General features: G+C 44.0%; 1 protein-coding gene across 2 annotated transcripts in view; it reads left to right on the top strand.

Annotated features, from left to right (window-relative positions):
• The first annotated feature begins 1,248 nt into the window (after positions 1-1,248).
• Positions 1,249-23,449, top strand: part of LOC123771678 (uncharacterized) — a 32,834-nt gene continuing 10,633 nt past the window's right edge. For both annotated transcript variants that reach the window (XM_069313382.1, XM_045764317.2), the window contains exons 1-9: positions 1,249-1,456; positions 10,886-12,406; positions 12,573-12,744; positions 14,043-14,246; positions 14,825-14,968; positions 16,884-16,978; positions 19,540-19,714; positions 21,081-21,137; positions 21,867-21,968. In XM_069313382.1, coding sequence (XP_069169483.1) covers positions 11,451-12,406; positions 12,573-12,744; positions 14,043-14,246; positions 14,825-14,968; positions 16,884-16,978; positions 19,540-19,714; positions 21,081-21,137; positions 21,867-21,968 — 1,905 coding nt within the window. In that variant the 5' untranslated portion in view covers positions 1,249-1,456; positions 10,886-11,450. The remainder of the gene's footprint in view (positions 1,457-10,885; positions 12,407-12,572; positions 12,745-14,042; positions 14,247-14,824; positions 14,969-16,883; positions 16,979-19,539; positions 19,715-21,080; positions 21,138-21,866; positions 21,969-23,449) is intronic.

The following is a 23,449-nucleotide window of genomic DNA, read 5'->3' as shown; positions in this document are numbered from 1 at the left end:
TTAATTGCACCGCAGTTAATAGTATTTCGCTAGTTATATAATGTCTTTAACTTAAATGTAGAGCTGGGCTGGCTTATATTATTCATGACATGTGTATACATTATTCAATGATCCCACAGTTATAGGTTTTATGAAGGATTTTGTATACTGTGTATGAATCACTGTTATCTGGTGAACTTTGAGCCTGTAGAGTTTTTGATAACTTTCAGACTGTTCATAATGTACAATATCTGGCTTTTATACGTATTTTCCGCTCTCTTTTTCATCTATAAAACGTTTGTCAACAGCTGTATATAGTTTCCTGTCAGTAGGCTGTCAAGCTTCCTGTCAGTGGGCTGTCAAGCTTCCTGTTAGTGGGCTGTCAAGCTTCCTGACAGTGGGCTGTCAAGCTTCCTGTCAGTGGGCTGTCAAGCTTCCTGTCAGTGGGCTGTCAAGCCTCCTGTCAGTGGGCTGTCAAGCTTCCTGTCAGTGGGCTGTCAAGGTTCCTGTCAGTGGGCTGTCAAGCTTCCTGTCAGTGGGCTGTCAAGCTTCCTGTTAGTGGGCTGTCAAGCTTCCTGTCAGTGGGCTGTCAAGCTTCCTGTCAGTGGGCTGTCAAGGTTCCTGTCAGTGGGCTGTCAAGGTTCCTGTCAGTGAGCTGTCAAAACTGACATATGTCCCCCTGTGCCTTTTGACCGCCACTTACTGTGCCTACCTGTGCTAGTGCCAGTATACCCAGTACCCAGTATACCCATTGTCAGGTCACGGTGTTGTACAAGTATACTGATGTATGTATTGAAGCATGTGATGAAATATTATAACGCGAAAATGCAAGAATTTAAATTTAGTATTTGGCAAGAGTTACGCTACATAATTTTAACGGTTCTTTCTATAACAACTTGCCACTGTACGATAGTTTCCTGGGTGTTAATTTAGGTTGTTAATAATTATGATTGACAAGTCACTGAGCTTGTGTACCTTAAATACCTTTAAGGTATTCACTATATTGTGGGAAAAATAATATTCGGTGGCAACTCCACTATGAAGGCATGCCAATTTAGTATTATTATTTATGCTTGGTGTAAATTATTCGTCTACTCCCTGATTATACACATATAAACGGGTGGAAATATGACATAGGTAATGTAAAATATTGTGGAAATTGATGTGAATGAGCCAGGTGGAGGTATAGATATGAATAGTTGGGATGAAGGAAATGTGTGGCAAGTGTGGCGGGGGGTCGAGGGGTGGAGCAGGGCAGCAACTGGCAGCTTGACGGTAGAGGTCGAGGTGGGGTGACGTCTGGTCCAGCTGGCTCCCTCCCAGCTGTGCCTCACTCAGCTGGCTAGGTGTGGTCTGCACACTCCATGTAAACAAACATTATACAAGCCCCTCTAGGACGTGCAAGCCTTCCTTACTAGTTCAGAGACTATCAGCTTATAAATCTCGAGTGGCTGACGAAGTATAGGCAACTTAAAAGGTAAGGAACAAGTTTTGTGAGTGATTACCGATTTTTGTCATACAGGGAAACTTTGTGAGTGATTTAACGTGGTTATACATGCTGCTAAGCTTAGAGGATTGACTGGATTGGTAGTAGAATGTGTGAACCTCTTGTTATAACGAACATGTCTTAAGTTTATCATTGCCTGGAGGTGGTAGAGTATGATTACTGCTGGCATAAGTCACTGGACGAGGTTGTGGTGGCCGGGGGAGAGAAACGGTAAGAGCGAGAATCGTCTTGGATAAAAATATATCCATGGAGATTTTGAATGGAAACAGTAGAGCAGAAGCGTTGTAGAATCTGTAGTGAGTGATGGACACGGCCTTGACCACTACCTGAGAGAATGTGAACATCTAAGTTATTAGAAATGTGTAGAACAATAAACTCCACATTGAACTAGGAAAACTGTTGCATGTAGATATTAGGCACAAGTGACAGTATGAACAACCCAGCGGATTTCCTTTTCTTTAAAAAAATAAAAGTAGGCGGTGGCGGGGAATTTGAGTACTCGTAGAGTTGTAGTCAGCTAGTTGTACTTGCGGGGGTTGAGTTTCGACTCTGTTCCCGTCTCTCGACTGTCAATCTACTGGTGTACAGGTTCCTGAGCTTATTGAACTCTATCATATCTATATTTCAAACTGTATGGAGTCAGACTCCGCCACATCACTTCCTAATGCATTTTATTTCTTAACTGTGACACTGAAAAGGTTCTTTCTAATGTCTATGGCTCATTTGGGAACTCTTCTTCCACCTGTTCCCCCTTGTGAGTGCCACACGTGGTAAATAATGTCTCTACCTACCCTGCCAACTCCTTAGAATTTTGTATGTAGTGAGCATGTCTCCGAACTCTCGTCTTCCAGCGACGTAAGGTGCAATACATGTAGCCTTTCCTCGTAACTCGTGCCTATTAGTTCTGGGAGTAGTCTAGTGACGTACCTTTGAATTCTCTCCAGCTTCTTGTGCTTGACACGGTATGGACTCCATGCTAGAGGCACACAATGGGCTCAGGGACCGAACCCAAAAATTAATTTGGCCAAATCACTTAGTCTTGATGACCTAGTTAAAAATTCAATGGACATAGTCACATCAACAGTGGGTCAACCACAAGTAGTCTGGGGACATGGGAGTTAAGAGATGGGGTGAAGAGTAGGGTTGTTGTTGTTGTTAAAGATTCGCTACCTGGAACAAAAAGTTCCAAGTAACACGGGCTATGGTAAGCCCGCAGATAGTTATAAAAGAGTAGGGAAGAGAACCGGGTGCATGTTGGTACACCTTCTATATGTTCGAGGTTGGAGGGGAGATGAGGGAAGGAGGAGTGGGAAGACGGGTGGAATGGAGGGGGGGATAGAGGGGAAGTGTCCCGGGCACTGCCGGGTAGAGATAAGTGGTGATGCCTGGGAGGGATAGGAGAATATAAAGTAACGAGGGCGATGGTGAGGAAGGTGGGGGGGTTGGGTTGGGTTGGGTTGGAGGAAGGAGGTCAAGAATGGGGGTATTGATTGAGGAAGATTTTTAAGGGCGACCAGATGACTGAAGTTTTAAGAGGGTACACAAGAGGATATGGTGGAACCAGTGGGTGCGCGAGCGAGCCAGAGCGAATAAAGTAATAGTGAGAAAATGTAGTGTAGCAAGGGGACATTAGTGTGTGTGTGTGTGTGTGTATTTACTCAACAATCAATAGATGTGTTTACCCTGTGTGTTGTTCCTTGCCCCTGACCCGCCCTCGCACGCCCTGGGTCCACCAGAATCCTACCACAAGTTAATTTGACTTTTGTTCCGAGGCATATTATTGGGGAGCGTCACTCGTCCTGTGATTAGGCTACCGTTGTGTATTCACCTAGTTGGATTTGCGGGGGTTGAGGTTGGGAGAGAAATAATTTTAAATTATTTTAAACGGCAATGTGTGTAATGTGAAGTCGGTGATGATTCTAGCAGATTCTCTGTGCGGACCTTAAGGGCTTTTTATTTGTTTTACATGTGTACTGCAATTTTACAAGGTATGTTTATATTTCTTTGTGCTTATTTTAAATCGGATTTATTTTAAGTATTTTATTTGCTTATTTTATTTTAAATCTTATAAGTTATTAGTTAAATTTAAATAATTTTAAATTTTAAATGGCATCATTCTCAACGGATGTAGGTAGCTGATTTGTATCTGTCGATAAATAAATGATTTTTTTAAACTGTTCTGTTGCTGGGCATCTACATGTACAGCAAAACCAGGTGACCGGTACTTAATAGGACTGGTGATTACGTCTAGTCTGGCGAAGAGGGTAATGGGAGCCAATTAGGCCATTGAACCATTGCCATTGAGGATCTGTAATAGTAAAGACCTGCTTGTCTTGACCACTTTAATCATATGTTAATTAAATTAAACTTTTTTTTTTTTTATACTTTTTTCTTTCCGTAAGCTCGCTTATTCTTCAGTTCTTATGGGAGGGGAAGGAGGCATTCTATTAACGGATCTATACAATTTGATACTGTATCCCTGGCGGGTTATTTTTTTTTTTTTTGTATGTTGGATTTGTTTTAGTTTCTTGGTTATCGAGCACAACAGCGCCTCAGCCCGGTCTTCATCTTTTGTATAAACAAAGGTTAAATTGCAGCCCACGTAAGCAGGAGCTTCATGAGGTCAACAGCCTGGCCTCAAACAGTGGCTAAATGTTTGGTAATCCAGCCGCCAAAACCCCTGTTTATGAATTGAATTCACTTTACACACAACTAGGCTCGTCAATGGAGCGGCCAACCCCACAGACGCATTTATCACTTCAAATAGCAATGTAAACAGCATGGCTAGCATTGTTACTTGCTGGTGATCTTGACACGCCCCAAGTTGTTGCTCGGCAGCATGGTCTGGGACGGACCAGACAATTTTTGAGATATACAAGAGTTGTTACATTCTTGTACAGCCACTAGTACGCGTAGCGTTTCGGGCAGGTCCCTGGAATACGATCCCCTGCCGCGAAGAATCGTTTTTTCATCCAAGTACACATTTTACTGTTGAGTTAAACGGAGGCTACAGTTAAGGAATTGCGGCCAGTAAATCCTCCCCGGTCAGGATACGAACCCATGACAAAGCGCTCGCGGAACGCCAGGCAAGTGTCTTGCCACTACACCACGGAGACTGTAAGATCGGTAATGCTGTGGAACACCATTTTTAGTACGTGCATGGATGACATTACCATTGCAGGTCATGGTGCTCTGGGCACAGAGGTCCACCACGTTTCCTGCGAGGCACGAGGTTTCCACGTCTCTGTAAATTGGTTTCCTTACACGAATCAACAGTAGCCCAAAGGTACTTAAGAATTCAGGCAACTGTAGCGTGCCTTATGGCGTAAACGAAGCGGCTCTCAATTACACACAGAAATCACAATAGCGTGATGCATCAATGAGCGTAGCTCAGTCGATTAAGGCAGTGTCTGGGCTCATCTCCATGTTGGAGTTGAAAAACATGACTTTGTAGATCAATTGGCCAATGAGGCTTGCAGGAAAGAAAACATTGATTATGACTTTGGACTATCTAATGCAGTTATTAGAAACATACAAATTAAAGAAATTAATTCAGATTTAGAAGAACTAAGAAATGCACAGAGACCTGAAAGCTGCAGTATTAAAAGTTATGTCAAGTTCTGTAATAATAGGTATTTGTATGGTCAGCACAGTAATCGGACCAGGCAATGTGATGTAGTAATTGCGCGAATTCGCCTTGGCTATACACACATCTGGCAGGTTAGTGAGGCTGAGCCACTACCAGAATATTCAGATTGTAAACTCTGATAAACCTTTAATGCATTCACTAGAACACTATATTGATGAATGTGAAACCGTAAAGGACTTTAGACCTCCTGGCCTATTGTACCACCAACTGTGTAACTATTTTATTGACTCAGGTGTTCTGGACGACATCCTAACAATTTACCCAAAATTTGCTTGTCCATTTTAAAGAATGAAGAACAATTTTTATTTATATTCTAAGCTGTATCACTTATAAACCCATCCCTGTCCTTGTGTGGCAGTGCACAATAGAAAGTTGTTTTCACATATCCACACATTAAAACATTGATTGTAATCATGATATATATGTACTTCAGCCTACAGTTTAGACCTATTGTCTTATGTATGACCCTCTGTCCTGCGTGACATTGAATACTAGCATTATCCTCAATTTAATAAGACTATCAAAATCCTCAGATTAGGCAAAATTGTAATTAATTTTGTCAATAAAGATGGTAATAATAATAATAATGGGCTCATCTCGGACGTAGGTTCGAATCCTCGTCACGGCTCTTGTGGATTTGTTCAGCTCTCAATTATATCCACCCAAAGTCAGTTATATATGCGTTCCCTACGCTTGAAACAATAGTGATCCCACATCTATTACCCGATAACATAATAGTGGTCAACCCATTCAAGAACTTTGTGATTAATTTGCAAAGCTTCGTTTTCACATTTGTGATGTGCTGCTCTATACCGTTTGTGACATTATTTCTCTTCCATGGGTAAAGACAGGTTTTGATAGACGACTCTTGCTCTTTGTCTTCCTCTCTGGTTCGCTGTCTTGCTCTAGCACCCTTGAGGTCATCTTGAGATGATTTCGGGGCTTTAGTGTCCCCGCGGCCCGGTCCTCGACCAGGCATTCTTTCATATTTCACACACTTTTCCCACAGCTGTCTTTCCCTCTGAAGAGAGGGAAGGGAGGTTTTGTCCGAAATGGTAAAAATATATGTTCGATCTGGCCTTGTACCAAGTATCTTGCATCTAGATTATTCCCCCTCGCATCCATAACACAAACTCCACATCCCTCAGAGTTTGCCATATGTATCCTATACTCGGTAAATATCCCAAGGCCATATTTACCGGGCTCCCGGCACCTCAACGGTTAGATATATGGCCGTCGCCGCTATCAACAGGGCTGCCAGGCGTAACATATACCTGTTTTCTTGAATTTTGTCGGGGACTAATGGCCGCGACACGATCCTCTGTGGGGAAAGCGCGGGAAAAATTATGGATGCTCACTTGTTTTCTTTTATCTTGTTGGCGGGAAACTTGGTTTGTGTTGTGTTTTTAGAAGATGTAGATTTGTTTAGTTCACGCATCTATTTGGTTATATAGTTTAATAGTACTTTTGTTTTCTGTCAATATTTTGAACTTTTAAAACGTTTTATCTTGATAGTAGCAATTCTGGAAGTTGGATAGACAGTTTATTCTTTTGCTGAATCACTTGATATAAGACTATTTATGTATTTGTGTACATTTATTTATGTATTTATGTATGAATATTAACAATTGTGTAACTACACAGGATTCACTTGCTTGGCTAAACGATTGGGTTCAGTTTCTGAACCCATTATGTGCCTCTGGTACACTTTCCACCACCACCCACGGGATGGGTATGGGGGGGTATAATACATAAATGAATCGGATTCTGGACATGTCAATATATGAAACCCTAATTGGGCGTCAGTGGAAGCCTCAACATTAGCCTCAAGATTCAGTTGAATCCCAGGTTGCAATGTTTTTTTTACTGTCGTGGCGAAGTGGTCTAAGGCGTGTGCTTAGAAGTACCCAGTGTGCAGGTTCGAATCCTCCTCCTCCTACGGCTTCTCCTTAATTCTCTCTCCGGAAGTTAGGCTACCGTGTTTTCAAAATGATTTAACTTCTGTTCATAACATTATTTGTATGCTTCAATTGTGAAATATATTGTGTATAATTTATTATTGTTGTTCGTACGTATATCATTTCGGTTGATCCTTTTCTGTAGTTTAAAATAGTTTAAGCATTGTGCTTGGGCGTTGCCGGCGTTATTGAGCCGTCATTCTCTGCTTGTGTGGGTGGAGCGTCGCTGGAAATGGTCACGAGGGCAGGCTGGTGTGCTGGTGACGAGGGGAGGGGGTATTTTTATTGGTTACATTACCGTGGCTGTCAGGCGTCAACCCGTCCTCCTAACACAGCCTCGCATTTCGACGTACTCTTAAGGCCAAAAATCGTCGTACTAGAAAATGGCGGTATAACTCAAGATAGGTGTTGATGCAGCCCAAATTGTCTCGTTACTGCACCAGATAAATTTCGTCAGTAAATGTAACCAGTCCAGCAACCAGGAGGCCTAGTCGAGGACCGGGCCGCGGAGACATTGAGCCCCAAAATATTCGCAAGATAAGACACTTTTTTTTGAATCGGAAGTTTATTTTTTTTCTTGAAATTTGATTATGATTGTAGAAAGAAGCAAGTCGGTGGGCCAGCCGACTTGAGAGCGTAACAATGTCCAAATTTTTGCCGTTCTTTTAGGATTTTGACGGTTGTCTGTATTTAAAATGCAGGTTATCAAGGCCCAAGTGTTAAGTAGGTGGAGTAGCGCCGTGGTAGAGGACCCCAGACTTCGGGGAAGTGTTGAGTGTCCGTCCTCTCCTCTTGTGGGAGACTGAAAGGTAGCCTGTTGAGTGGATCTGTCGTGGGGGGGGGGGGCTCTTCTGGGGATCGATGGTGATGTGGAGAGGCTCCGTCGGGAGGGACGGGGCTAGAAAGAAGAGGGGAACTACCAAATGGCGCAAAGAAAAAACGGAAAACCTAGAGGTCTACACTAACCCCACCAGCTCCATAACTGGTATAGCCAGCCCTCCAGGCTGAAAACCATCATGAAGACCCCCATCCATCGCCAAATCTCTAGTATCAGCCACTGATACAGATAATGGCTCCAAAGAGCCTCCACTTACGGGCTCGCCATAGCCCGTGCTACATGGACACTTCGTCCTGAGTAGCTAAATCTGAAACCACCACCAAATAACACCATTGACAAATACGTTCGTAACGTTTAGGTTAAGATGCTGAATGAGTGGTTGAGTAATTGAGATGTGATTTTTTTCTTTATTAAGTAACATACAATATAAAGATCATATTTACATAAATTTACAAGGGAAAATACTACATTTATATATTTTATAAAATTCTCGGTAAACCAATTTTTCGTATCACCGAGCATGAGCCGTAAACCCCAAATGTTATACCCGATCCTGTCTCGCAAGAACTTCAATACTGTGTACCGAGTAACCCTCCTGCCTGCCTATCCACACACACAAAATTACAATCAGAAAGTAGCATAATTAATATATTTTTAATTTTATTGCATTTTATGTCAATGAAAGATTAAAAACCTCATTAACTCGACTCTAATACTTGGTCCACATAAAGCTCTTAAGTTTCTGTAATCCAGTTTACAAGAACAACTTTCTGCTTATTGAAATAAAATATATGCATATTCTTAATTCAGTACATTGGTCACAGCTATTGTCCTTAATGCCCAAGATCAACAAGCTATCATTTGTAGGGAAGGTCTTATGAATATGGCGTTTCAATACCTCGCGTTGTTGTTTTTTAGATTCAGCTACTCAGAACAAAAGTTCTAAGTAGCACGGGCTATGGTGAGCCCGTAGTGGACTTACCTGGCACAGGAGCAGGGCTGTGTATGAGCTCACGTTGTTTTGGAGCAATAAATTTAACATGAAGGTTTGCCCATATTACTCGCTAGTTGGATATGCCGCCTCTACTACAAATACAAATATTTATTCAGGTAAAGTACATACATACAAGGTGAAATACAAAAGTTGATGGATTTATAGATAGAACAAGTACATACAATGCCTAAAGCTACTATTACGCAAAGCGTTTCGGGCAGGGCAGTACTCTAGGAACTATATGGCACTATAGTTCCATAAATATATAAATGGCAAACCTCGTTTGCCATTTCCACATATGAACGCCAGTCAATATCCCTTGATCAGTACGTAGGTAGGCTTACTGAAGCATGTCATGCCTTTATTTCAACTCACTTATGTGCAATTGATGTTCTAAGGAGGATTTGTAATATTGAAGGTTTTTTAATGAACAGTAAAGAAGTGTATGATATTCTGCTCCCACAAATTGTGGCTCTGCTCTTCTGTCCAAGAAGCCAACAGTTGCCTTGGCCACTGAACTGCTCTAGCACAAATGTTTATCTTCGTGTCAGGAAGGCTGAGGCGGATGTGGGCGGCTAGGGAGTCGGCGGGCGATGAGGCTTCCGTCATAAAGTGGGGCGGGCGGGCGGTGTTTTAGTACTAGCCTATCGGTAACTACTGGGAGTTGAGGTCTAGCTATTTTGAGAAAAATGAGTAGGGTCCGCGAAGAAGATTCGAACCCGCGCACTTGGTACTCTGAAGGATACGCCCTAGACCACTACACCACTACACCACCACAAGTTCAAAAGGAATGCAACCTGGGATTCGCCAGAATCTTCTAGGGGTACTGAGCCTTCCACTGACGCCCAAACACGGTTTCATGCATTGCCCTCCCCAGGATTTTCACCTCCAACGCTTTTTAAATGCACAATGAAACCACATTGATGTATGAATGGGGAAATCAGTAGGAGCAGTGAGTGGTGGGGGATGTAGAGTGTATATGGGGAGGGGGTTGGTGGTGTACGGTGATGCTAATGTTAGTCTGCATTTAGTAAACAGTTTACGAGTTCAGAAGCACTGAGAGGTTGTCTATTACAATAGCAACCTTGGGTAAAGCACGACCTCGTAATGTTTCCAAGCTCTTAAATTGTTTACTAAACTAAGCCGCCAGGTTGATGTAGGTCTTGAAGAGTCGCCGCACAAATACTCTGGTGACTGAACAGATCCACAAGGGCCGTGACGAGGCTTCGAACCTACGTCCGAACCCTTGTGGAATTGTTCATTTGATGCATCACGCTATTGTGATTTCTGTGTGCTCTGGTGACTCTTGGGGATGTTATAACCTTTTCACAGTCTTTCCACACTAGGCTGCTCTCTGAATTCCTTGCTCTGGAAATGATATTAAAATTTATTTTTTCTAGACTTAAAATGGATGGGGAGGTATGGAGTTAATCTTGCATCTATTAAAGACGTAATCGCAACATGCCCAATCTGATCTTTTATATTTTGTTGAAGCATTTTCAAACGTTTTCCTTTAGATTGTAGAGGAAAATGATGTAATGAATTTCAATAAAATTATGTAAATTTAAGTTTGATTAAGAGAGTAGACTTATGAAACGAGTATTAGTGTAAGCCAGTGAATACAAAATGTCAGTTTAATTATATGAATATCTATGTAATATTCCATGGGCTAAGTGCTTCATCCACTATGTTTTTTCAAAAAATCTTTTTCTGTATAAATAAAATGGCGAAAAGTCTCCATCTAATTCCCATGTATCAAACTCTGGCTACTTTATTTTGACTTTTTTGCTAATTAATTTTATTACTGAATTGTCTTGTAATAAAATAAGTGAGTATTATTGTCGGTGTTACTTAGTAGTTGTATTATGAACATCTATGAATGAACTTTGTTTTCAATTGGAAGTTAGAATAAAAGTTACAGTATCTTGGTACCGTGGTTAACTGATCTGGTTTCTTGCAGGTTCCGTCCTCTTCAGTGCCAGGCGTCGTCGGTGTCTGCCTGTTCCGTCTGAATCACCTCCTCCTCCTCCTCCTGGTATTGTACCTACATACACAATTACGGATGTGACGCTAGGCGCACTAATCTCTTCACTACTGGCACAGTTTTGCTTCCGCGAGCACACTTCACTTTCATCAAGAGCTACAATAATGTGCACCAATGGTTGATGCTGGTTGTCTCGTACCTTGAGCTAGCTGTGTTTATATGCTGATTTATCCTCGGAAAGTGCGTTGCTTTTTGACAAAATACTTTTGGTTTTGTTTACCATAGAAGAGGCTTGCTACGCACTCTAAATGCACCAAGAGACGGCATTTGGGCAGAGACTACTGTAGCTGCTGGAGCCTCGACCCCAGACCTTGTGTTTACACAGGCTTGCCCCGTCTGATCCTGGTTATTATGTGAAGGTTGACGCCACATATTTTTGGTTACTCTCCCAAGTCTCTGCACCCGAGCTGTGACCTCTTCTCGCCGTGTTTACGTCCCGTGCAGTAGACAATCACCTCATGGTCCTTGAACGTCGTCACTGATGCGGCCCATTAACCCAATCTGCTGCAGTCTCCCCACCCCCACCAATGGACCCTCCCAAACACTTCCCCCACCTTGCAATATGTCCGCTATTGTGACCCCGGCGGCCCCTGTGGCGGCCCCTGTGGCGGCCCCTGTGGCGGCCCCTGTGGCGGCCCCTGTGGCGCCCCCTGTGGCGCCCCCTGTGGCGCCCCCTGTGACGGCCCCTGTGACGGCCGCTCTGGCGCCCCTTGTGGCGGCCCCGGCGGCTGCTGTTACGGCTCCGGCGGCTGCTGTGACGGCCCCTGTGACTGCCCCGGCGGCCGCTGTGACGCCCCCTGCATCAATGACGGAAGTGAGGGAAGTGATGCAAAGTTGCACCACCAGCGACCCCGTAGATTGCGAGCCTTCAGAGTTTAGCAGCACCACCACCACCACCACCACCAGTAGTAGTGATCCTGTAGAATCTATTATAGGTGACGATGCAGGTTTCAACACACACTCTAGTCATGGGATAGTTTTATTACAGCCGGTGACATCTCAGCTGGCCCCAAGTGCACCCATAGCCGAGGAAGAGGACCTTGGTGGCACCACACCAGGATCTCAAGGGTCACCCATGAACTCTGCTGACCACAATGACCCCCACAATCTACCCAAGTCAGCTGTTGTTAGCAGTCCTCAATTTGTAGAAGAACTGGTGCCATCTGAAGCAGCAGTGGATACCATTGACGGCGCCATCTACACCTATGGTCCAAGTGCTCCTGACTTGCCCCCATATTCGGAAAATTTCCTCTCGCCGTCGAGCCAAAGGATGAATGAGAACAGAGGCATTCGTGCCCTGGTCCAGCCCAAGGTGCGGGAGGTCCGTGTGGGTGTGAATTTGGTGCGTGCGGCCAGGAGGTTGTTGTCGTTCCTGGCTAGTGTGAATAGTCAGCCAGCCCTCTACCGGGGTCCTCTTGTCACCCAAGCACTTCGCAGGCGAGTCAACTTCTCACATTTTTGAATGCTTGAAATTTTAATTACATCCCAATTAACTTCAATGCCACATAGAAGACCTGTTAAAGTTGTTCTGGTTAAAGTAAGGAAATGGAAAAGTTTATGTTCATCTGTGTTATTATTTCTTGATGACAATGTATATTGGCAGGTATGAGGAGTGCTGGTTGCCGCTGGTTGGCCATGGGGAGAGTAGTGGCATTGCTCCCCCTGAGGACGTCCACTGGGTGTGGCTGGTACACATGCTGGCCCCACAACACTACCACCAAGATTGTCTCAGTGTTACCGGCACCTGCGTCCCTCACAGACTCATGACCCCCAAGGTATTAACACCTCCCTCCTCCAAGTGTAGTCATTTACCTTATGGATCATATACTCAGAGCTTGAGCTCTCTTCTTGAGGTTATCTTGAGATGATTTCGAGGCTTTTAGTGTCCCCGCGGCCCGGTCCTCGACCAGGCCTCCACCCCCAGGAAGCAGCCCGTGACAGCTGACTAACACCCAGGTACCTATTTTACTGCTAGGTAACAGGGGCATAGGGTGAAAAACTGTGCCCATTGTTTCTCGTCGGCGCCTGGGATCGAACCCAGGACCACAGGATCACAAGTCCAGCGTGCTGTCCAACCGGCTCTTTGTGACATTTTTTTTCATATTTGGTGTTGGCATGTTTAGTGTTGGTGTATTAGTCAGAGGATGTTGATGTCATTGTGTCTGATAGACTTTCCCCACCATACTGAGTCCTAGCCAACATCTATCATCTTTAGATTCTTCAGTCTAGATTTTTAATTACGTGGTTTCAACTCCTAGCTTGGCCTCCCTCTTGTCTTATTATCCTAGCCTCTCGTGCTGTACCTGGCTTTGTTCTTGTGTTTTATGATGGCAGTAACACCTTGGTTTACTCATTTTCCTAACCTGCCGCTTAAGAATGTTCACACTGTTACTATGGATGAAAGTACAAAATATGAACGGCTACACCCAGAGTCCACATTTTGTGATATTAATTTTGTAGAGGGCCTAATAAATTGGGCAACAACCAAACGAACTTTTCCTAGAACAAATCCACAAGGGCCGTGATCTGTGTGTGTAACTTTTCCTAGGCCTAGTATAGTGCATATATGTATTGAAATGAGCTTAAGATTGTATGTTAGGCCTAGGACAGATTAGGTTTATGTAGTTTCATTTTTACTTTTTTCCCTTAAAAAATTAAATACAATGTAAACAAAAAAATTACACAATCCATACATTGTACACTTCACCAATAAATACTGCAGGTTCTAACATTTTTGAAGGATGGTTTGCATATTTCATCATTGTTTCTGTCCCAAGAAAGTTATTGAATCATCTTGAGTACCCTTTAAACTTCGTGAAGCATGTTTTTGGAAGCCTCAACCTTGGCTGCTGTATCAAAACAATCACTTAGGTTCAAGGCCTAGAAGCTGAAACCTTGTATAGGTTGTTTCCCTCATTGTAAATTGGGAAAACCTGCAAGGTTTGTTAGAAATCCAGTTTCCAGCGTCATAATGCTTAATAATAAAGCTAATTTTTGTAATGATGTCGATATGTATTAAATTAAATGATTCCACTACTGATGACAAATTCGTTTGCATTTTTCTTCACGACAGGGCTTGGAGAGAGCCCGGGAGAGGGGGAAGAAATTATGGGAGGCCGCGTATCCCAGTGAACCCTGGGAGGTAATTCTGTTCGAGGATGGGAGAACAAGCGTTACCACCGACCAGGAAGTCAATTGTAATGATAGTACTGCCACGTCTCGGATCTCGTATGACCTACGTGCTGCTGTGGAGAGACAGGGAGCATTTTTCTATCAGGTAGGTGTAGCGTTGCTTAGAGGGATCGGTTATATAGAGGCTGAATTGTGGAAGGTGCACTGTAGTGTGCTCGAATATATCACACTATCACTCACTCCATTGTCATGAAGTGACAGGAGTGTTAAATTCTCCTGCTCATGAGCACATTGTATGCAGTTGCAAGAACAATGTGCTTTCAACCACTCGAGCACAAACCTCCATAATACTTGGGGATGGAATTGATGTAGCTCTCGACGTAACCCCCTAATTTGACCTAACTAGGGGGTTAGGTCAAGCTATGTAGGGGGTTAGTTTGACCTAACTCCTCGTTAGGTCAAACCAAAGCTTCTATAAAGTGGTGGTGCTCTCAAAATAACTACCAATGATAAAGGAACCATATCAGGGTACACAGTTCTGGTAGCAAATGAGGTTAGACTTTTTCTTCTGAATTAGTCACATATGCTGCTGGAAGTGACGGACTGTAATTGTGATATGCTGTGGTGGTGTGTGCATGGTTTGCCTGTTAATGGTCTTATGCTGCTAGTGATGTATGCTGCATACACCTGACTGAACAAGTGCATGTGTGTTCTCCCTGACAGGTGTGTCTTCCTCATCACCGGTCGAAGGGCTTCCTGAGGTACAGTGAGCGACGCTACAGGCAGTTCCTGGCACTGAAGAAGGCCTGTCCGGACCAGTTCCTGGTCCCCTGTTACGACATGGATGTCATGTGGCATGCTCACCAGGTAATGCTTCATAGCATTTATCATGTTTATTGGAATGTGCCAGGTAATGAGAAATATGAGCGTGCTGAGCAATGATTAAACATTTTCCTGTTAATTTGTGGGTGATGAGACACACTCAAGGCGAAGACTAGGTTTGAGAACAGTATCGAGAAATCTCAGGTAATTAAATATTGAAAACTTGTAGGTGGTGATTAACATGTTAATGAGATGCAGGTGATGACACAAAGTTGTAATAGTGGTAGATGATGATAGCAGCTCGTGATAAGTGTACTGATAGTGTCGGTTAGTATTAAGAGCTAGATGTTGAGTATTTAGGATAATGCTGCATTTTTGAATTACACGAGAATTAAGTCTTAAGACTTCTGGGGAGAAAAAAAAAAAGAATTTTGTTTTTCATTTGAACATGGCATGTGAAAATCTCTAGAAAATTGACTTTTGATGTTCCTCTTCTGCATATCGGATCTTCCCCTTGAGTAATTTGAAGAAAAGAATAACTGTCAGAGTAAGCTTAGTTGCTAATTTTTGTGTGATCAGTGAGCTAATTAGCTCGTTAATGACTAAAGATCTAATCAGATAAGCAACAATATTAAGATTTTCATAAAGGTTTACATAATGGCATGCATATATAAAGGCATGCCTGGGGTAAGTATGACGCTGAGAGCTGTACTCACACATGTAGTACTCAAGATGGATGATTGATGAAGATTAAGCCACCCAAGAGGTGGCACGGGCATGAATAGCCCGTAAGTGGTAAAAAAAAAATTTCAGTTCTGACACAGTACTCAAGGTATTTCTCCGGTTTATATATATTTCAAATCTTGCTTTCTTTGAGATAGGATTTGGCATGAGCTCTGATGTTCCTAAATTAACTAAGCTGTTATCGTGCATCATTTGTGCGTTAGTGTCTTGTCTCTAAATCTCCATTCTCTCCACCCTCTCCTTTTACGGGCTATTCATGCCCGTGCCACCTCTTGGGTGGCTTAATCTTTATCAGTCAGTCACCCTTTCCCCCAACAAATATTTCAACAAATAATAAGTTTGAGATCAAAAGTGCAGGTATTCTGCAAGAGTTAACTAGCTTAACATTGCTTCGGCTTTACATATCTACTGTAATTATTTAGATAATTAGTTCTCTGTAGGGGGACAGGTGAGATGAGAAGTGCAGGGGAACGGGAGGGGGACAGGGAAAAAGGTGGGGGGGGGGTAAGGAAAAGGGGCGGAAATAAGGGAAAGGCGAGAGGTGGGAGACGGGGAAGGGGGCGGGCGAGGAGGCAGTGTGTTTTTGGGCGGGAAAATGGTGAGGGGAAGGAGAAAAGGGCAGAGGGAGCATGGGAACATGGTGAGAGGGGCAGGGGGCGAAGCGAGCAAGGGAAAGGGAGAAAATAGGGTCATACGCAAAGGGTTTCCCCACAGGTGAGGGTTTGAGGAAGAGGCATAGGGGCTGCTCTTCGGTTTATGTAGGCGAGTGACAGGTGACACAGGTGGACTGCCACTCCCCGCCTCCCCCCCCCCCTTCCCTCCAGCCTTACGATCCCATTAAATGGGTAATTAAAGAGGCACTGGCACGCCTTTATGGCGCTATTCCGGCTCTGACGCAGTCTGTTATCTGGGCCGATTCTCACGGGGGGTTTCAGCAATGTTTGTGTGATGGTTTGTTTTTCTTGCGTCTTGAACCTTCATAGGAAGTAGTTTAAACGACCAGTCTTCTCGCCGAACCATCAGTCACTCAATCTCCCCCCCCCCACCCACCCACAAGAGCTCGCTCTTCACCCACAGTTACATATGAGAGAATCTGAATGATAAAATCAGCCGATATCCAAAATTTCATGTTATATCTAGGTTACAGGGTATGTAGTACCTTGACACATCGGGAGCATGAGGTCAACATACCCACTAACGCTGATGGTCGTTACAGGTGCATCCCGTCGTGTACAAGAACGACACGGAGGCCCTACTAGGCAAGATCCTGCCCCACGATGATTCGGTCAACGACAGATCCCCAGGCTCCAGGTAGGTTAGGCGCCAAGGGATACCTGGTCAACCAGGCTGTGAGTAGTGCGTCAGGCTGCGAGCAGCCTGGTTGATCAGTCCAGCAACCAGGAGGCCTGGTCGACGACCGGGCCGCGGGGACGCTAAGCCCCGGAAGGTAGGTAGGGGGTGGGGGACGTTTGAGCGGGAACAAGACCTGTACGTCATTATATCGCGGAGGCGCCAGGCTTTAGAATACAATGTTTTTCATTTTCTTATTATTCGGTTGTCAGTATTTATTGCATTTTTATTTGGTATCGCTCTAAATAAAATTATATTAAACACAATTTACTTAAGAAGTTGGATATTTATCTAATTTTTTAAGGCCAAGGCTTCGCGTGCCGGAGAAAAAAAAAAAGTAATTTGCGTGTCATTTTTTGGCAAGCGTGCCCAGGACTGCCTGCCCTTAGTCTACACTTCCTTTAAATAAAATTAAATCCAAAGTATAAAAAATAATCGGTGATTTATCGATAAAACCTGAACGTCTTACGGTCTGACAAAGCCTAGCGACAGCTTTATTAGTAATGAAATATCCTTACTCGCCGTGGTATAAGATAATGTAATGGTATGCATATGCGGACGCATCTAACCTAGTTTTGGTGTAATTTGTAACGTTTTGGGGCCCAGTTGGTGATGGTGGTATAGATTCAGCTACACTGAACTAAGTTCCAAGTAGCTATGGTGAGCCCGTAATGGACTTACCTGGCACAGGAGCGGGGCTGTAACTTGGCCCCCCAGTTGGCAATGATAGCAAGTTTATACTGAGCCTTGCCTGCCGGGGGGGGGGGGGGGGAGGGGGGTAGTCGTGGGTGGTCCCATGGCAGAGGGGGGGGGGGGGTTGGCGAATTTAACGTCATGCTGTAGAATACCGAGACTCGGGATAAGTAGGAATCACAATTTAATGACAAAGGAAGCAAAAACAGCTTTAGGAAAACTGTAGAGATTCCGGAGCCTTGACAAGATGATGCAACAACACTGCGTCTCTACTCGGCAGGATCTAGAATGTCCTCCTGTACCACTACACACCATAAAGAAAACAAACATGTAAAACCATACAGCTCAAAACAAGGCGCTAAAGGGTTGTAAAACACCGTCCACCATATGATCACAGTCCAGGAACTCCTGAACACACCACAAAACATCAGACCACTGCACCAAGCCACAAGGGTGTGGAACACATCAGTCTTAGAAGACCCAGTGGTTGAGAGAATACTCAGATGAGCCATCTCATTCGCACGGCTGGTGGCCCAAGAGCTTGAATCTACTCAATAGAAACCTAGCCCCCACAGTACATAATTCAAAGCTGAAATACACAAGGATATCACCACGGAAAAATTACTCGGTAAAACACAAAACGTAGACAAGCATCTCGGTGTGAATATTACAGTATTCATCTATGAACATCTATACTTGTTGGAATACAAGTGAAGAATCTCTCAAACACTGGAGGCTGCCTGACAAGAGCGCAAGCTTAGCTTTAACTACGAAACACACACATGGCGTCAGCAAGGCAAACAGACAGCCCGCCTACTGTCATAACATTCTTCCACATTTCTCAAACTTTTCCTCCTTCTGTCCATCGCTAAAATTGTCGAGTGGAAATTTGTCGAGAATTACACATTGGTTGTTATTTTGGTAGTGTTCTCGTGATCTTCCTCTCCTTTGTTCTACACGCCCTCTTTCGTGTCTTGTGCGTACAACCTGATGAATAATTCGTAGATTTTTTTTTGGCCGAGGGTTTGGGTGGGATGGTTCTCTCCCCTGGTCAATACGGCACACGTAGCTGACATTTGGCATGTCGTCGCTTCTCCCCAAAGGTCAACTTTACATATCACTAATTATAATTTAACAATTTCACTCTGATTTTTAAGCCACGGAAGTATTAGGTGCTATACTTTGTGAATACCGTCGACCGTCACATTTTGACAAGAGTGTAACACAAAACAGCTTATTGTGTTTGGCTGACAGGCGCCACAATCTTGTGGCGCCTGTGAGAAGTGATAACCTGCAGCCTCTGCTTGGAGACTGCTCTCGGAGAAGCAGTCTCCGTATGTACTCATAATACACGCACTCACACAAACTCTGACTTGGTTGAGTCATAAAGATGTTAGAAAGTTTTGTTTTAGCGTAAGAGTAGTGGGAAAATGGAATGACCTCTAGGAGCAGCTTGTAGAAGCTAACTCGACTCATAATTTGAAAAGTAGATATGATAGGGAAATAGGTCAGGAGTCATTGTATTAGACAACCGGTGGATAGAAAAGCGGGGTCCAAGAGCTAATGCTCTTAGGAGGCACAGTATAGCCCGTTCAGAGTAGCTAAATCTAAAACAATCTCCAATGTTCGATCCTGCAATCACAAAATAGGCGAGTACACACACGCTCACTTGTACATGGTTTCCACACTTGTACATTCACACACTTTTGTACACATGATGTGTGTATGTACACAGGCATCTGTCTCCCTGACCCCTTGCTCCCTATATACCAAACTATGCTAACTCTCCAACCAATCTCTTTTAATGTTTCCTCGTCTGCCACACGCAGGCTGGTCTCTTCAGATGGTGAAACGCGCGCCTTGTGGAGCTCCGCGTACGGTACCACCTTCAGGAGGGAGGGCTCCATGTACCGTAGTGACCCCCCGGCATCGTACCTCTCGCCCGTACCCCGCAAGGTCACCCACGCCGCCCATGCCTGCGTCTATCACTGCCAGATCACCAAGGTCAGTAAATAGGCTAATTGAGCTCGCAAATTGGGTGGAGGGGGAGTGGCTGTGACTGATTTCAAAGGTGAAGTCAAATGGGGTTTAATTGATGGTACCATTGTCTGATGATGATGAAGCTTGGATGAAAAATTGTTCTGTAAGTCAAATTACTATTGTGAGCAAATATGCAAATGAGTTGATACCTCGCCCACAAATCTGGAAAATGGAGAATCGACGACGTTTCGGTCTGTTCTAGAGGCTTAATAATGGTCCAGGACGGACCGAAACGTGGTCGGTTCTTGCTTTTTTGACGTGTGGGTTGAGCTTCGACTCACACTCGTCTGCATATGCAAGTGGGCTTTAGTGGTTGTTTTAATCAGTACTAAATCACCAAGGTGAGAAAACTGGAAATTCCTTGGAAAATGAGAGGAGTACTTAGCGGGAAATTGGCTAACAATATGTTCATAAGTTGGAAATGGGTTAGGTAATAACGTTGGAAAATAGTTTTAATAGATTAGAAATGTTTGTCACCGATTTAGATAATCTGATTATTAAGTTGATAATAGGATATGCAATCGGGTGAGTACTTAGTATGAAAGTTTAAATTGGTTTAATAAACACAAGATGGAGGATTCTCCTTTGTTTATTGGTCCAGGATAAGGGCCAGGGGTTCTTAAAGTACTTAGATGCTCACTTACGAAGACACTACATCTTTCTTATCATTTCTGTTTTTATTTATGAAACAGTTTAAGAGCCTACAAGCGTCAACAGAGTTCTATAACAAATACGAATTTTTGAAGCTAGTAACCTATTTAATACTGAATCGTAGCCAATGTAATTATCAGGAGAAAACACCAAGCCATTTATACCTTGAAATAAATGTGGTTAAGATAGGAGCAGATATAGGTGAGCGAGCTCAAACACTTGCTCCATTGGCGTTCCAAGGTCGGCCTAGGACAAGGGCCGTGACGAGGATTCGAACCTACGTCCGAGAGCATCCTAGACGCTGCCTTAATCGACTGAGCTACGACATGGTAAAAGAATTGCAACCGGGAAATCAGTCCCGGTTGCAATTCGTCATTGTTACTAGTCAGTAGATGGGCACCGAGGATGGGGAATGTTGACATAGCTAGGCGGAAGTGGGGAAGTTGTTAGATTCAGTTACTCTGAAGAAGTTCCAAGTAGCACGGGCTATGGTGAGCCCGTAACTTACTGGCACAGGAGCGGGGCAAGAAGCATGGGCTATGGTTAGCCTCCCGGAAGTGGGGAAGCGGCCCAGTTCATTTATTTGGCCTGGGCACTCCTGCCTACGGTGGGGAAAGAAGAGAGTTGGGGAGGGTGACATGTTTGATCTGTAGTAACAAGTGTTTGTGTCCACCCGCAGCTTGCGATCAGTGGCAACGCACCTGACGGACCCATCAAAATAAAGATCAAACACGAGGTGAGTTGCTTCATAATTTTTTATGCATGTTTGTGTGCACGCTTGGGCGTGCTTGCGTGCGTTTGCGGCCCAGTGTGTGAGAGAACTCTCGTAAGCTTGCGTGAGGGAATTTAATCTTTTGGGCCTCGCCTTCTAGGCGAGCAGTTACTGTGTGAAGCATGGCGAGTCCCACGAGTGGGTAACTTGCATGTAACCTTGCCAAGCAATAATATGCTAATGTACGCTATCCTCGGCCTAATATCGTACAAATGTGTTGTTCTAGGTCTGGAAATTAACAGTACAAAACTAAATTTTTGGTGCAACTGTGTGTTTGACCAAATACAGTAGTTGCTACAAGTACTATCCTTACTGAATTTGGCCTGTTGTATTAACATCAGGACTATAGTAATATCAGGACTATACATCAGGACTATACATCAGGAAATATTTAATCATATTTCTCATTGTATATTGCAATTTTTCACTGCCGAAATTAGAAGAGATATATTCCAATTTGTTTTGTATAAGTTGAAAACGCATAAAGGCTTGTGTTTGTAAAGGATACGAGGCAAGATACTGGGTCTGGCACAAGTCATTGTATAAAATATTCTTGGTAACTTCTCGTAGGCTGTTGGCTCTACCTTGTGCTACCTGGCTAGAGTCATTAAGGGATGCCTGACTACGGGCTAGGGTGTTAAGAACACTGTTGAGACGGTACACAATGCTAATATGATTTTTGTCTTCCTGCAGGCGAAGAAGGTGGCGGAGTTGAGTCTGTTCCACGAGCAAGAGAAAGGTGTGTCTGAACATAATGTGTCAGACCTTGGCCTCTCCTTCTCCCTCCACGACCATGTGAGTACCCGCTTGTTCCTAACCTGCTAGTATCTTACCCAATTGTTTGTTGGGATAATATTTTAGTTCCTGGCCTAATATTTTGGTGCTGAGGTGACGTGAACTGATGCGCGCGGCCCCACACACATTTTGAACAGCTTCACATCAAAGTTTGAAGGCACGTATGGAGTAAGCGTCAACTGATTGATGAAGATTAAGCCACCCAAAAGGTGGCACGGGCATGAATAGCCCGTAAGTGGTGGCCCTTTTGAGCCATTACCAGTATCAATAGATACTGGAGATCTGTGGAGGTGCGACTGCACCCTGCGTGACGGGAGATGTCTCCCCCGTGAAGCATCAACTCTGTAGCTGGTCTTCAAGTGTGCCCGTCAGTGGCTTCTGGGTGATAAGGTGTACCTCTTTATGCCACTCCGTGCTTGCCTTGTTGTACTGGCTCACCATAGCCTGTGCTACTGGAACTTATTGTTCTGAGTAGCGAATCTTAAACAACAACAACATTGCCTTGTTGTCCAGTGCCTTGTGTCAGAGTATCTTGCAGGCTCATTATATCAAATACAAGACTTGTATTTGAGGTCTTGTATTTGATGAGAAACTTCTAAGAAATGAAACTTGTGACGAACCTTTACACTCGCTATTAAAGTGCTCTGGTAGGGGTTCCATGCTGGCACCATGTACTAGAGTACTGTAATGTGTGCTGTGGTCAGTGACTCCATATTGACGCTCCCACAGGCTGTGATGGTTTTCACAAGAAAGTAGTTTATAAATAAGAGCTCCGTAAGTGTCCTAGCGGGATGCATCGTTGACGAAGGGAAGGGAACTAGCAGGGGGGAAATCGCCAAGCCATTACGACTATATAGCACTTGGAAAGGGTGAGGATAACACGGGAGACATCTCCCGTCACGCAGGGTGCAGTCGCCCCTCCACAGATCTCCAGTATCAGCTCTTGATACTGGTGATGGCTCAAAAGGGCCACCACTTACGGGCTATTCATGCCCGTGCCTTCTCTTGAGTGGCTTAATCTTTATCAATCAATCAGCTGGTATCACCTCACACTATTTTCATCAAGGGTTAATGAAAGTACGGCGTGGCCCCGCACCCCCCCCCCCCCCCCTCCATCGAGGTCGCAGGAACAAACCTAAAGATATCGAAGAATCCATTCCGTCAACAGAATTAATAAACCTCTGAAGCACCCTTGTATATCTTTTGTGTGCCCTAGACGGCATCCCCCGTCTCTCGCGGCTCTCGGGAGGCATATTCTCTCTGGCTATTGATTTTTTGTATATATCTGGGAGGAGGAGTTTCTATTTTCTTCGTTGGTATCTTGTATGCAAGATAAGATGTTTCAGGTAAAGGTACATACATTGAAAATGAGTTATAAACATAATGTTGGATTTCTAGATATAGTTAATAAATACAATGCCTGGAGCCACTAATGCGTACAGCGTTTCGGTCAAGGTGTGGGAAAAATTCAGACTAAAACT

The sequence above is a fragment of the Procambarus clarkii genome, chromosome 75 (genome assembly GCF_040958095.1).
Source record: "Procambarus clarkii isolate CNS0578487 chromosome 75, FALCON_Pclarkii_2.0, whole genome shotgun sequence".
Classification (NCBI taxonomy): domain Eukaryota; kingdom Metazoa; phylum Arthropoda; class Malacostraca; order Decapoda; family Cambaridae; genus Procambarus; species Procambarus clarkii.
The sequence above is the reverse complement of the archived record's forward strand: the minus strand, read 5'-3'. Positions and strand labels throughout refer to the sequence as shown.